General features: G+C 43.1%; 1 protein-coding gene across 1 annotated transcript; it reads left to right on the top strand.

The window, feature by feature from the left end:
• Positions 1 to 1,497: 1,497 nt before the first annotated feature.
• Positions 1,498 to 7,993, top strand: SFT2D2 (SFT2 domain containing 2; the record flags this gene model as incomplete). The annotated part of the gene is made up of 8 exons (XM_079549086.1): positions 1,498 to 1,560; positions 1,765 to 1,851; positions 2,019 to 2,104; positions 2,892 to 2,973; positions 6,389 to 6,424; positions 6,547 to 6,605; positions 7,330 to 7,359; positions 7,954 to 7,993. The coding sequence occupies 8 exons, from the start codon at positions 1,498 to 1,500 to the stop codon at positions 7,991 to 7,993; spliced, it is 483 nt and encodes a 160-aa protein (XP_079405212.1).
• Positions 7,994 to 14,606: the final 6,613 nt, after the last annotated feature.

The raw sequence follows: 14,606 nt of genomic DNA on the forward strand, positions 1-14,606 counted from the left end.
CTGGGGGAGTTAAACAGCCTTGTCTAAGTTTGCTGCTTACACTCAGTGAAGGGCAGGAAGCTGAGGACTGTAGCAAAAAGCAGGCCTTTTGATTTGACAGGGTCTGATAAGAATGTGTACATTCTGATGTCCTGGACTGTTCTAATTAAAAATCTTCATATTCTACACTGCGTGTCTTCAAACAAGTTTTGGGGGTGGGTTGTTTCAATTAATGATGTCTTTTGAGAAACAGTTTTCATTTAAGACAATGCTGATGTTTTTATTTAAAAAAAAAAAGAAAAGAAAAGAAAAAAGTGCTCTACTATTTAAGTGACTGCACTTGTTTCCTAAAGGCTTTAGTGTCAGGACAAAGCATTTATCTGGCTGTAAATGAATGCAGAGTGGAAGCGATCCGTATTTGTCTGGACATAGAATATTATTGAGGTCCCCTCCAGTGGTAGAGGGATGTGAGCAGAGAATGGAAAGGAAGGGAACAACAGAGTGAAGAGATAGTTTGTTGGTAGGAGCATATCGGGGCACTTTTCCTATAAGGATTCATTATTTTATGTGCCTTACTGGCTTATAAAAGCGCAGTCTAAAGCCAAAGCTGGCAGTGATTGAGAGGAGAGCTGATGTGCCAACACAAAGGAAACTGTATCTGCATTCAGTAATGAAAATTACGGTTTGGGTTTATGCAGTGATGCAATACGAAGCTCCACTGAGCTCAGGTCTAGAGGGGGGGGACCTATGGAACTGACAGCTGATGTTGAGAAGGGTGCTCTGCATGTGTAGTTGATGTGTATTTACCTCCTCCGTCGTATTTACTAATCTGTGACCTATTGATGCAGTTGTCTTGAATGGACTTGAATCCTGAGTATATATCTCTGATAGCCATCTGTTTTGGGTGCTGTGCATTTAAATGGAACACAAACATTGGAGAAATCACAAGGACGCATTTAGAAAGTCGGTTACCACGAAGTAGAACACGGAGCACCACTCCTGCCTCTGTTACACCGCACAGACGATCAAGAAGCAGCGAGGGAAACTCTGGTACAGCTTCACCAGAGGAAGGTACTGCTGTGGATACGTGATGCTGGGAGGAGACGCGGGGTGATTCTCCAGCCGTTCTGAAGCGAGCCGAACGTACGGCAGTTTATATTCCCACTTGTATGTTAATAAATAAAATATACCTGACGTTTCACGGCTCTGTTCTCGGCTGAGCAAAACAAACTGAACTAACGGCACGCGCTGCTGCGCCCGGTGCAGGAAGGGCACCTGCACGGAGGGAGGCCCCGCCATTTCCCGCCCCGTCCGCGCGGCGCCGCTCGCCGCCCTCAGCGGCTTTCAGAAGCCGGGCGGCGGGGATGGGCCGTCCCGCCCCTCCGACTACGCGCCCCGGCAGGCTCCGCGCCGCCGCGCCTACCTGCGCCCGGCAGGTACGGAAGAGCCAGCGGCCGCGCGTGGCCTACCGGGGCGTGTAGTTCCCGGGGCGGAAGGGAAGAGCCGCCCGGCCGCGGCATGGACAAGCTGAAGCGGGTGCTGAGCGGCCGGGACGCGGAGGAGCCCGGCGCTCTGACGGAGGTAACGCCCCGCTGCCGGCACCTGCCGCCCTGCTGGGGCCGCCGCCTCGGGGAAGCCGCCGGGCCGCTCGTCGGCCTCTGTGCCGCCGGGCCTCTGCTGCCAGCCGGCGTCGTTTCGAGCCGCGGCCCCCGGGAAGCTCAGGCACTCGGGGTTGTGTTGGTAACTAACGGCGGTAACGCGCGCCTTCTGCACCCCCGTTTTCAGGTTATCGACGCCACTTCGTTGGGTTGGGGCACCCGAGTGAAAGGCTTCATCGCGTGCTTTGCGTTGGGATGCGTGTTCTCCCTGTTGGTAAGCGCTGATTGTTCCGAGCTGGGGAGGGCCCGCGAGGATCTGTATCCCGGCTGAGCTTTCTGGGTCTCTGAGAGCACCAGGCTCGGTTCCAGTTAGATACAGCACGCTAATCATTAGCAAGAACGCTAACTCACGCACTTTTCTCTTTCTCTTCTCCTTTTTAGGGCAGTTGTCTGCTCTGGGTACCAAGGAAAGGGCTGATTCTCTTTGCAGCATTTTACACGTTGGGGAACATTGCATCGATTGGAAGGTAATGATCTTTTATGTTAGTTCTCTAATAAAGGTGACAAGCTGGACTAGGTGTGGAAGTAGTAAAAACCAACCTGTTTGCGTGTGCACATTTGTTTATGGAGATTCAGAGAATCACAGAATGGCCTGGGTTGAAAAGGACCACAATGATCATCTGGTTTCAACCCCCTGCTATATGCAGGGTCGCCAACCACCAGCCCAGGCTGCCCAGAGCCACATCCAGCCTGGCCTTGAATGCCTCCAGGGATGGGGCATCCACAGCCTCTTTGGGCAACCTGTTCAGTGCGTCACCACCTCTGTGAGTGATTGTTCTTTTTTCGCTAAAAAGAACAGCATCTCCCTAGTAGCACCGTGAAAGAAAGTACTGTGAAGACATTTTTTACTCATCCATTACAAAAACAACAAAACACAACACCAAAGGCTCGAAGTCATGCATTGAGCATTGCAGTTTTTAGTTTTTGGAGGTGTGTTTTTTACCCCTCAGGATAATGATACTTCTTTGCCATTTTGCCTTTGATAACAGCATCGTGTGTTTGTGAGCTCTGTCTTAGCAAACACGTCTGTGTTACAGTGGGACTGTCTGATAATCTTTCCTGCTTGTTGTAAAGGTTCTTTTCTCCCCTTTCTTTTGTTGTGCACTGATTACTGTAACAACATTGTGTGCTGGTATCCCATGTGACAAGAGAAAAGTTTACAAAATAACCGCCCTTCATCACAAATCTGGCTTGGTTTCACTTTTGCCTTTCACACCTTATGTGTTCATCTTGTTTTGTTTTTCTGTTTCACAGCACTCTCTTTCTTATGGGACCAATGAAACAATTGAAAAGGATGTTTGAGCCTACCCGATTGATCGCTACTACTGTTATGTTAGTAAGTGTCAAAGGAATCAGTTTTAACTTATAGAATCACCAATGCTGGAAAAGACCTCTAAAATCATGCAGTCCAACCATCCATCTAGCACCAGTATTTCCCCACTAAACCACGTCCCTTAATACAACATCTAAATGTTTCTTGAGCACCTCCAGGGATGGTGACTCACCTCCCTGGGCAGCCCTTTCCAGCACCCAGCTATTGAGCCCTTCCTTGTAGGATGATCTGTGTCTCAGGATGTGTTGTGGGTGGAGTTCTTTCTTCATCTGTACAGTGTGGTGAAAAGGTGTGTGTAGCACCAGCACTTTCTTGTAAGAAATGGCTGAACCAAAGCCCAATTGTAACACCAAATAAGCATTAAGCATCTGTAGCTGCTGTGTGTAATCCTGCACAAACATTCTTAGGGTGCTTGAGGTCATGTCATGGTGTTTTCTTGTTGCTTGAAGATGAAAGGTAGGAAACTAATTTTCTTAAAAGTTGCACAGTGGAAGTTGCTAGATGTGTCTTATCTTGCATTTTGTATTTCTTGTATTTTGTATTTCTTTATACTCCAGATCATTTGCTTTAAAAAAACTGTGTTGATATTTCCAACCTGCTAAAATATTTGTTTCTGACAGCAAAGGGAAATGGAATCTCTGTGCTGTGGTGATCTTGGATTAAAAATAATGCCATCCCAGTTGGCTGATAGCTTCAGGTTTTGAAACTCATGTGGCACAGCAAAATGACAAATGCAGCATTCAGCTGAAGTCAGCCCTTCCAGTTGTTTTCATCTTCTGAAGATGGCAATTGTGGACAATCTTTTATTGTGGGGGGGCGTTGCTGGTAATTCTCAGAGTTCCTCTTGTTTATCAGGTTTTTTAAGCTCTTGTACTTTCTGTTGGAGAGTCTAAAATCTAGAAGGTGATTTAATTTGCAGGAAACTCCTCCCATTATTCAGTGCGAATGCCTTCAGAATATTTGCTTGATATCTGCATTTTGTGGTTTGTATTTAAAACTCTGTGAGGCTACAAGCAGCACATACAGCTTAGGACACTGACCATGTATGCTGACAGATCAGCAGCAGTCAGGAAACCATTGTGTGGTGTGTTTGTGCAGTTAGGCTTCTTGGAGTCAGGAGCATGCCTGGAATGCACAGTAGAATAGAGAGGTAGTAGGTGTATGATGCAGTATGTACACCAACACACAAATAATGGGAAAACTACATTTAATGCTGGTAATCATGGTTGAGGTAGTGTGTGTGATTTCTTTGGCAGTACATATGCTGCTGTCTTGTATATGCACTAGTACATGTGTCTTTTTTTTCACTCACGTGAAGAACACACGTTACGGTCTGCAGTAGCACAACAGTAGGTGTGCATTGCAAATGTCTTTAATTTTCTGCTGAAGAAAGGTGAAGTATCAGCATCTGCCATAGCTAAACAAACTGTCACGCCTTAATTTGAAAATGAAAACTTGAACTCAGAAGTATCTTCTGTTAAAGCTAATAGTAAAATAGGAGATAACCCAAAATGGATTACCAGTTCCCAAAGACATAATGTAACGATGTGAAAAGAAAACATGGCTGAGTGGTTGTGGTGGGCTCTGTGTTTAAACAGGGACGTTACTAAGCAATACCTGAAAGCACTTTAAAGTGCGTTGTGGCTTTAATTGACAAGAATTTTTAAAAAGAGTGAAAAGGATGATCCAGGGAACTACCAGTGTGCCAGCCTCACCTCTGTGCAGGGGAAGTTCATGGAGCAGATCCTCCTGGCATCTGTGCTAAGGTACATGGAAGTAGGAGGTGATACAGGATAACCAGCATGGCTACAACGAGGTCAGGACCTTTTTATGTTGGTGTAACTGCATCAGTGGACAGGGAAGAGTCACTGATGTCATCTGTCTGGACTTCAGTAAGGCCTGTGACACAGTACCCCACAGCGTCCTTCTCTCCACATGGGAAAGATAAGGATTTGATGGGTGGATTGTTTGATGAATGAGGAACTGGTTGTGAGACCCTTCTCTGAGAGTGGTCGGTGGCTCAATGTCCGGATGGACAAGCTGTGTCCCTCAGGGGTCTGTTCTAGGACCAGTGCTTCTTTAACATCTTCATCAATGACATCAACATTGGGTCTGAGTGCACCCTCAGCAAATTTGTGGATGACACCAAGCTGTGTGGTGTGGTCAACATGCCCAAGGGGCAAGATGTCATGTAGTGGGACCAGGACAGGCTTGAGCAGTGAGCCCAGGTCAACCCTGTGAAGTTCAACAAATTGAAGTTCAAGGTCTTGCACCTGGGTCATGGCAACCCCCACTGTCAGTGTATTCCCCACAACTGGAGGATGTAAGGATGGTACACAGCCCTGCTAGGAAGGACCTGAGGGTACTGGTGGATGGCAAGTTGGACGTGAACAAACGATGTGCCCTCACAGCCCGGAAAGCCAGCTGTATCCTCCTCAGCATGGCCAGCAGGTTGAGGGAGGTGATCCTGCCCCTCTGCTCTGTGCTGGTGAGGCCTCACCTGGAGTACTGCACCCAGATGTGGAGTCCTCAGTACAGCAGAGACATAGACCTGTTGGAGTGTGTCCAGAGGAGGGCCACAAAAATGATCCAAGGCATGGAACACCTCCCATATGAGGACAGACTGAGAGAGCTGGGGCTGTTCATCCTGGAGAAGACCTGAGAGCGGCCTCTTAGTGTTTAAAGGAGGCTGTAAGAAAGAAGACAGACTCTTGGAGGGTCTGTGGTGATAGGACAAGGGGAAATGGTTTCAAACTAAAAGAAGAGAGATTTAGTTTGGGTATAAGGAGAAAGTTTTCATGGTAAGAGTGATGAGGCACTAGAGCAAGTTGGAGGTGGTGGTGTCCTTGGAGACATTCAGGGTCAGGCTGGATGGCATTCTGAGCAACCTGATGTAGCTGTAGATGTCCCTGTTCACTGCAGGGAAGTTGGATTAGATAACCTTTAAGGGTCCCTCCCAACTCAAAATGATTCTATGATTCTACTAATACCTCTAGTTTCAAGACAGTAATGGCCTTAAGAATGAACAAGAAATATGACACGTACAGAGGCAGAAGAAAGAGTCTTAACTGGCAAGTCCTGTGCTAAAAGCTGAAATGCACTGAATGCCTGTTCCACTGAGAAGTGTATGAGGAGAAGAAGCAGGAACACACTGGTGTTGCACAAGTGTGGAAGTCTGCTGCTCTTGCTCCTTTGCAGGCATGAATGTGCTGTCTGGAGATATCAGACTGGTGTTTTCTCATTGCTTCAAAAACACAGTAGTACGAGTGTTTTAAATAAAGGGAACTCTCATACCTCGTTGGATAGAACTATGAAATGATGTTATCTGTCTCTGAAGGAACCCATTGCACTGTTAGAATATCTATGAGAACTGGAGAGTTGTTTGTATGTTTAATAGAAATCATTTGTTTTCTTCCAGTTGTGTCTCATATTAACGCTGTGTTCTGCTTTTTGGGTGAGTACTTGAGTCCTGTATGTATATATATATACTGGAGTATATTTAAAAAATGAGAATCTTGCATGGTTGTCTTACTGGCTGCTGTGTTTCCTCCCCTTCTTCCTGCCCTTCTCCCTCAGTGGCATAAGGAAGGACTCGCGCTCCTTTTCTGTATCTTGCAGTTTTTTGCCTTGGCATGGTAAGTGATCTCCCTTATGCACGCCCCTCACTTGGCATTAGGTGTAACAGAAAGTAAAGAGGTGGATTTGAGCTTGTATGTATGAAAGGGTAGGAAGATTTTGTACCCTACCGTTCCCCTGGATGCAAGATAGTGCACATATGAAGAGGTGACATATGGCTGCTCTTTGTTCTCTCCTTCCACTTCTGGAGGTTCCTTTTGAATGTGTTTAATTTCTGTGAGCTTAAGTAAAACTTCTTTTTCTTTTGTCTTTTAATCAATTTGATGCTTACTTCGCTTAGTATTCTGCTTTTAGAGACTCTGTACTTGTTAGGTCAGATGATCCAGATGTGCCAATCAAGTTAAGCATCAGTTTTCTTTAAGTTACCATATTCTCTGTAAAAAGCCATCGAATTAGTACAGGAGCGGGTAGGGAGCTTTACCCAGCCCTCAAAAGCAGTCTTATCTCCCTGTAGGTGTTGGAACACCAGGGCTGCTTGGGGCTGCTTGGAACACTGTTTCACATGCCTCTGCAGTGTGCCCTCTGATTTTGCCATTTCTCACTCACTGTGGCTGAGCTAAGGTTACTTGCAAGAATGTTCCTTCCTTTTCCTCACAACATCAGGGCTTCACTTTGGTTGTGTATCTTGCACACATCTTAAACCCTCTGTTTAGAGCAACACAGTTATGCTTTTTGTGACTCCAGCATAAGCTGACGAGTAACCTTTACAATGTTCCATCTTAGGTACAGCATTTCCTTCATACCATTTGCAAGGTAAGTTTCTCTGCTCCCATCCCTTTTGTCATCTTGAAGCTTCATGGTACCCAAGATTACTATGTGGGAGCATTGTGATGTGTGGATTTAAACTTTTCTATGGCAGTGTTTTAGGAGGAGGAAATACTCGTGATTGCTTAAAAATGGGACTAAGCATATTTTCTGGTGGGGAAACACGACTTAAGTGTAACAAAATGAGAGGGCTTCCTGTGAAAATATAGAAGTGTGCAGCCCATATGCTAAATTTAACGTTTGCCTTGAGAATGCCCAAATGCTGGTCCAAAATACTACTGGGTAAATGTACTCTTTTGTGTACTATTTTTTTTCTCCTTCCTTCACTGTTCCCCCTGCTGTGAGCACTGTTACAGCATTTGAGCACAGTTTACGCTGCTTTATCAGCTCTGCTCTTCCTATGGGTGCTATTACCATTGCAGCTGAGTGGGTACGGGGTGAGCAGACCTGCTTGCCTGTAATGCAGTCATGCAAGCCATGTAAGCACAATTAACAATCTCTAAAGGTGTGTTTGTGGTATCCTGTAGTGAGTCATCCAGCAGCTAACTGAGGCGACTGTTTTTTTCTTTCTCCTGCCCATAGGGATGCTGTGAAGAAATGTGTGTCTGTCTGTCTGTCCTAAGAGGAAAGCCGGATGCTTCACAAAGTTCTAGGAAGCATAGCAGAACTATGTTAAGATCACTGTGTTTGTACTTTGCTACTTCTGTTCTAAATGAGTGCCTTTCGGCTGGTTGTTAGAGGTTAAGTGCGGTGAATGCAATTGCGTGTTCTTGGTGTCCGTGGGACAGAGCGCTCACGTGGCTAAATGAAGGTCAGCCTGGAAGAAGAACTGGGCTGAGACCCAGACTTTGTTTTGATGATTCTCATATGAAATTATTTGTTTCTGCAAAATTAACAAAGTGACACGTGAAGTCTGTAAAATGGAGCCCTTGATTCTGGTGGGACCATGCCAGTCTAGAGGATTCCTTTCTGAAGAAGAAAAAGAAATCTGTTGCTAGCTGATTCCTGACAACTCTTCTAGTAGCCTTACATCACTTAATCTTTGCACTATTTATATCAGATAATGGAATACTGGTGCTCTTTTTCTGCCTCTCTTGCAACATGTTGGGTCTATGATATTTTCAAAAGGCTTAATTCCAAATGAAAAGGCTGTTTTAGAGTACTTATGGAATGCTTGATTTTGTTTCCTTAAGTGAAAAAAATTCATTTTCAGTTTAGATTGACAGTGTTTTCTTAAAATACATAGAGGGGACATTTTCATCTGCGAAGACTGGTTCCTGTAAGAAAAGCACTTGCAAAATTGGGTTAATCAAGTTCTTTAGTTTCCAGGAATAATGAGTTCTTTGCTAATGACCTCAGCTGAATGCAATACATTCAAGCTAGGAAACCAATTTATCACTTGACATGAGGTAGTTCTCTTCTCCCCAGCTTCAGCACAGGAGCTGTGTGAAGCTGAGGGCACGACAGGTGAGCTGAGACAGAACCTGTGTGTTTCCTTTCCCAAAGGACAAAGTCCCTGTTGATAAGGTGGAAGCAGGCTGGTGTTTAAGCAAGTCCAGGACAGGAAAAAGACATTTTCTTCTGAACCTGTGAATAAGTTAAAACTCCAATGTGTCTTTTTTGTAAGTGAAATCAATTTCATTTTTCCTAAAACTCTCTTCTGCACTCGTGAATTTCTTCTGCTCTGAAGAGGAAGTACAGCTTTCTGTTGCTTTTTTTGTGTGTTTGTGTGTTTGCTTTTTTAACCAAAGGAAGCATTCAACAGTCTTGCTGCCAGCTTCAAACAAACACTGAATGGTCAGTATCCAGACTCCAAGGCCATTGCCCATTCTTCTAATCTTCTGAGCTATGTGTAATCATGTACTCCCAAACCATTTCAGCGGTCTCTTGTTTAACATCTGAATGCAGGTTCCTGCTTCTATTATGTTGGATACTGTTAACTGTTCTTGCCTTTCCTATTAGCAAGTTGTCTTGCTGGAAATGATGGCTGTGAAGGTCATTATCCAGTGAACTTTAATATGATTTGAATCTTCTTTCCTGATCTACATAGACTTTAGCCATCTAACTGCATTGCATTTGCATAGCGAGTCCTTGACTTGCACCACAAAGACTTTAGGCTAGCAAAAGCCTGGATCTATTCAGCAATGAAGTACAAGCCCACAGTGAAGTAGAATAATTCTGTGTGGTTCTCAGAAAGTTACTAGAAACAGAATTAACTCTACACATTAATTGTCCTTCTGATAATTTATAAAACAGTAACAACCCTCCATGAGTATCCCCTCTAAAACCAAAAAAATATCTTTTGAGGATATGAAAGGGGAACTTCAACAAGCTTTCTCTGTTTTCCAGCTGGATAGAGGTGCTCTTACAAAGCCATTTGAACAGAAAAGGCCTTCTTGAAAATGTGTTACATTGGGATGAATCAGTTCTGTGGGATGACTTCCCCAAGTGCTATTTCCTACTGCTTTTCTTTCTTTCTTTCCATAGGATTTTGAAGTTAGTGTTAAAATGACTACATTGACTATTAGTATTATTTTTTTTTAATAAGGAGTTAGTTAAAGGCTCAAGAGAGACTAAGAATTAAAGAACACCTATTCGTTTTCTCTCTGACTCTGGATATCTAAATGGATGTAAGACTTTTTTTTAAATGAGGGAGTATGTTCAAAACCTAATGAACATCTGTCAAAGGGCCCCATGTTAGGCTTCTGTTAGGGCTTGGAGAATATATACAGAATTCCTTTGTGTAAGGCTAGTTGAAATAGAACTCCAATGCCTTTCACATCGCAGTGTTTGCTTAGTTTTAATATCTCTGGGTGTTCCCAGAGAACTCTACAAGTATAGTCTATGGTATTTTTCCTTCCCCCCTTTGGGAAAGTTCTGTTAATTTGTATAATCATTCCAGGCCTATCAGCAGTCAACATAATGGAGTTTTACTTCTGTTTTGTTTGGTTTTTTTTAATAGTTCAGATTAGGAAGAGAAAAAGGCTTTTGCTTACTCCTTGACTAGCTTTTGCAGGGCTGTAGTACCATGACTCTTTAGCATTTTCCTTGTAAAAACACTAGATTTGCTGCATACTGCTTTCTCAATTTGTATACTATAGCTAAGTGGGACCTTTTAGTGTTGTGAGCACAGTCACTTGGAAGTAGGAAATTTAGACTCTGGAACTGCTTTTTTCACTACCAAGAAATGGTAAACTTGAATGGATTCACACACACTATTTTAAAGCTGTAATTCCAGTTCCACAGCCACATTTGATACAACAATAAAAAAGAACAAAGGTTTATTTGACTGTGTAGCACACGAGGCTTTAGCAATAGTGCCCATAAGGGAAGGGAATTCAAAAGGAGATGGCAAAGACATGGGTGATCGCCATAGTGCCACTAGGATTCACGTTCCTTCTGGTGCTGTATTCTGTTCTTGTGAAGGTCAGATGGAACAGAGATTCATTTCCTTGCCAATATGTGAAAGCTACTCAGGGTTTGTCACTTCATCTACAAGCAGTTTTGATTTAAAGGTAATTCCTCTCTGTCAGAGCAAAACACTGTGGATTCTTACTCACATTTTTGGTTATAGTTACACACAGGCTATTGCCAGGGTTAGCAGTAGAAGATTCTTCTATCTTGTTCAGATAATTTCTGTGATTGAGAGGTAAACTAATATGAGTGTGCCCTCTTGACCGGTTTCAATCTGAATTAGGTTATACCATTTTTGTGATTAAGACTTCTATATGTTAGGCGTTGATTTCATCAGCTTTGGTTATCTGCTTACCAGGAAGCATGGTGGACTTTTTTAAAGCCCTCTAGCTTTCTGTCATAATGTCCTTCAAGGCAGGAATGTTTGTCGTGTGCACTCTGCTGCAAAGAGATAATTGTGTTTTAAATCATAAGGCTCCTTCCTTAATAAACTTACACACTTGCCTACAGCACTTAATTCAAGACTGACTTTTGAAAGAAAGTTGGATGCCCATCTCAGTAGAGTTTGGTGCTCTACCGGAAAATGTTTCTTGAAAGCCTCACTGTTGGTCAACTTTCCCATTGAATTTTGGGTTGTTTTGTTTTGTTTTGTTTGTTTGTTTGTTGTTTTTGTTTTTTTTTTTTCAGTACTGATCACTGTAAGCAAGCAGTCTTAGCGTGAAATCGGCATATCTGGGATCAGCCAACTTTGCAGATACAGTAGAAATGGAAATGGGTGACAAGGGGTATTTGTTCCCATAGCACTGAGATTCAGAACATGAAAATGTGAGATTTCTTTCATCACTCCAGGGTTTTGCTCTGGTTGGTGTGATTGCGAATGCTGATGCTATCTGAGATGGTTCTACTGTGCTGATGTGAACAACTTGATCTTGCTTAGTATTTGCTGTAGTAAGACTGCCCATGAGCTGCTCCAAAACCCAAGGAAGAAATCTCTGAACTGATTTAAAAGGATTTTAAGAAATCACATGGAGAAAAAATTAGAATTCATAAGGCTTTGTTTAAACACTTAGTATGCAATGCTGGGAGAGAGAGGAGTTGTTGCTATGGGATGGCTTCCAGCAAGGTTGCAGAAGGACGGGTCTGGATTGGTTGCAACTTGTGGGTAGGTGACAGCTGTGCCTGTAACGCACTTAGGGGCTTAGAGTGCTGCTGCTTACATGCAGTCTGAAGCTCGTGTTCAGGAAACTCCATTGTGGAAAAACGCAGATCCTTGAAGGTTGTTTGCTTCTGCTGTGTACTAAGATTGAAAGAGATTTGTTGAGTTTGTGAAAATGGTTCTTACTCTGTTTTGGTACTTAATCATGTTGATGAAGACAAGATGACCGTTGCTGTTGTGGACTTCAAAACCGAGGAGGAGGATGACATATAAACACACATCTGTCTTAACTACTGATGTTTACAGCCATAGCAAGTCCTGACCATGTAGGACAGAAAGCACAAAAATGGTATATTTCCTTAAAAGTGTGTGCCTCACAGTCTTTTGACAACACAACATTTTTTTTAACAGCTGTGGGAATTGTTTTGTAAAATAAAAACTGAACTCTCAGAATTTGACCACAACGTTTTGTATTGTTACTGATTCTATTTGTTGCTCTTTTTCTGTGTATTTGCACTGTTTGATTTCTACTTTGATAAATATCTTTTTTCATATCTTTTTCTGTAAGGAATCCCTCACTTTCGAGTGTTGTTTTTTTCTTCAATAAAGTTGTAATTGCATTAAACAAATTGCTTTTGCAGTTAATTTGGACATTTTAATGATGACTCCAGACGATGCTCAAATTGCTGATGAGGTGGGGGTGATACGATTATTTTTTTTAACCTCAAGTGTCAACATAATTTTGCCAACAAATTATTGATTTAGTCTGTGCTACAGAGCAAATTACTCCTCATTCCATTCTGTCAGCAAAAATTATTAGAGTCGTGTCTCTTTCTTTGTGAAATACATGCATTCTGAATACTGCAAGTAAAAAAAAAAAACAAATCAGTGATTTAAAAATGCACATGTCAGAAGTAGGGCTAGAAGCAATGACTCAGAAAGCATATCTGTTTCAGTTGGCGTGTAACATGCATCCAAAAACTGGCTGTGATTTTAATTTTTCTTGCCTATGTGGTGGGCACCAGCCTGCTTCCAGTGTCTTAATTTTTTCCTTCTGAGTGGTAGGGCAAACCCAAATGGCTGCCATTTATTTATTTTAATTGCAAGGGTGGTTGCAACCCTTGAGCGTTTTGAGAGATGTTGTGTTTTCAGTTTTGGTCTTCTAAGAAAACTATCTCAAAGCAGAATGCACTGAAATTACTTCACAGGAAGGTGCAATTTTTTATTTTTATTTTTAATAGAAGAGACCTGTCTTACTGTAACACAGGAACATGGTGGTTCGTATTTTATCTTTTTGAAAAGAGCTCAGGAACCCAGGGAGTTTCATATAACTTTCTTATCAAGACAGCTATGAGTATGAATCTAAACCTACAAATGCAATAAATCCTTTCTATAAATGTTCAGTCCTTTGTTTTCTCTGCTTCGTTCAAGCTGCATAATGTGGAGCTGTTGGAGCGGGTCCAGAGGAGGGCCGTGAAGATGATCAGAAGGCTGGAGGACCTCCACTATGGGTATAGGCTGGGAGAGTTTCAGCCTGGAAAAGAGAAGGCTCCAGGGGGGACCTTGTAGCAGCCTTCCAGTACCTGAAGGGAGCCTACGGGAAAGCTGGGGAGGATTTGTTATAAGGGCATGTAGTGACAGGATGAGAGGAAATTGTTTTAAAGTGGAAGAGGGCAGATTTAGACTAGGTATCGGGAAGAAATTCTTTACTGTGAGGGTGGTTGTCCAGAGAGGCTGTGGATGCCCCCACCCTGGGTGCAAATCCATGCAAATCCGTGGTGGATTTGTATTTAGTAATGGGACTATGGAAGGCTGCTACATACCTAATGTCTACCCTTTCCCCTTCTCCCTCCACAAGGTCTGATTTATGAGAGAGAGTCTTTTATGGATGCATGTTGCTGGAATTTTTTCCCTTTGTTCACTTGTTTATTTCACATTGAGCTCAGGCTTGATTGCAGTATCCACAGGGTAAAGGATTGTAAATGTCCATCCATACTGAACTGTGGAAACTCCTGAAGGGAACAAAAACCTGTTTTCTCTTTTTTTCTGAAGAAAGCTTCAGATGATTAGAGAGATGGAATAGAATATCTAAGCTGCCAATCTTTGGGATTGCTATTTTAAGTTAGCCAATTTGAAACCCTTTTAAGTTTTTCTCAGGTTCCCATGTGGCATCTCTAGAAGAGGTTATTCCTGAGAGTTTGTGATGCACAATCTGCAGAAATGAGGAGTAACACTGATGTAGCTAAATAATGGTATGTTAGAAGTATAGGCTGGCCAACGTGATTTCAGAGCAGCTCTGAATGGATAGCACTTCCAAATATGTGGAGTGAAAACAAATTATTTTGTCATGAGTATTTGCTCTTGTGTTTTCTATTTGTGTGTAATAGGATGTAGAAGTCTTGTTTCTTTTGAGAGAAGCAAGTATTTCAGCCATGTATGATTATTATTAGAATCACAGAACATCCCGAGCTGGAAGGGATCCATGAGGATCATTAATTCCAGTTCCTGGCCCCACACAGCACCATCCAAACTGCAAGCCTTATGTCCGGGAGCGGTGTCCCAACACTCCTTGAACTCTCACAGCTCAGTGCCGTGCCCACAGCCCTGGGCAGGCTGTTCCATGCCCAGCGCCCCCAGTGCAGACCCTGTCCCTCACCCCCAGCTG

This window comes from Tetrao urogallus, assembly GCF_951394365.1.
Source record: "Tetrao urogallus genome assembly, chromosome: 1".
NCBI classification, from domain to species: Eukaryota; Metazoa; Chordata; class Aves; order Galliformes; family Phasianidae; genus Tetrao; species Tetrao urogallus.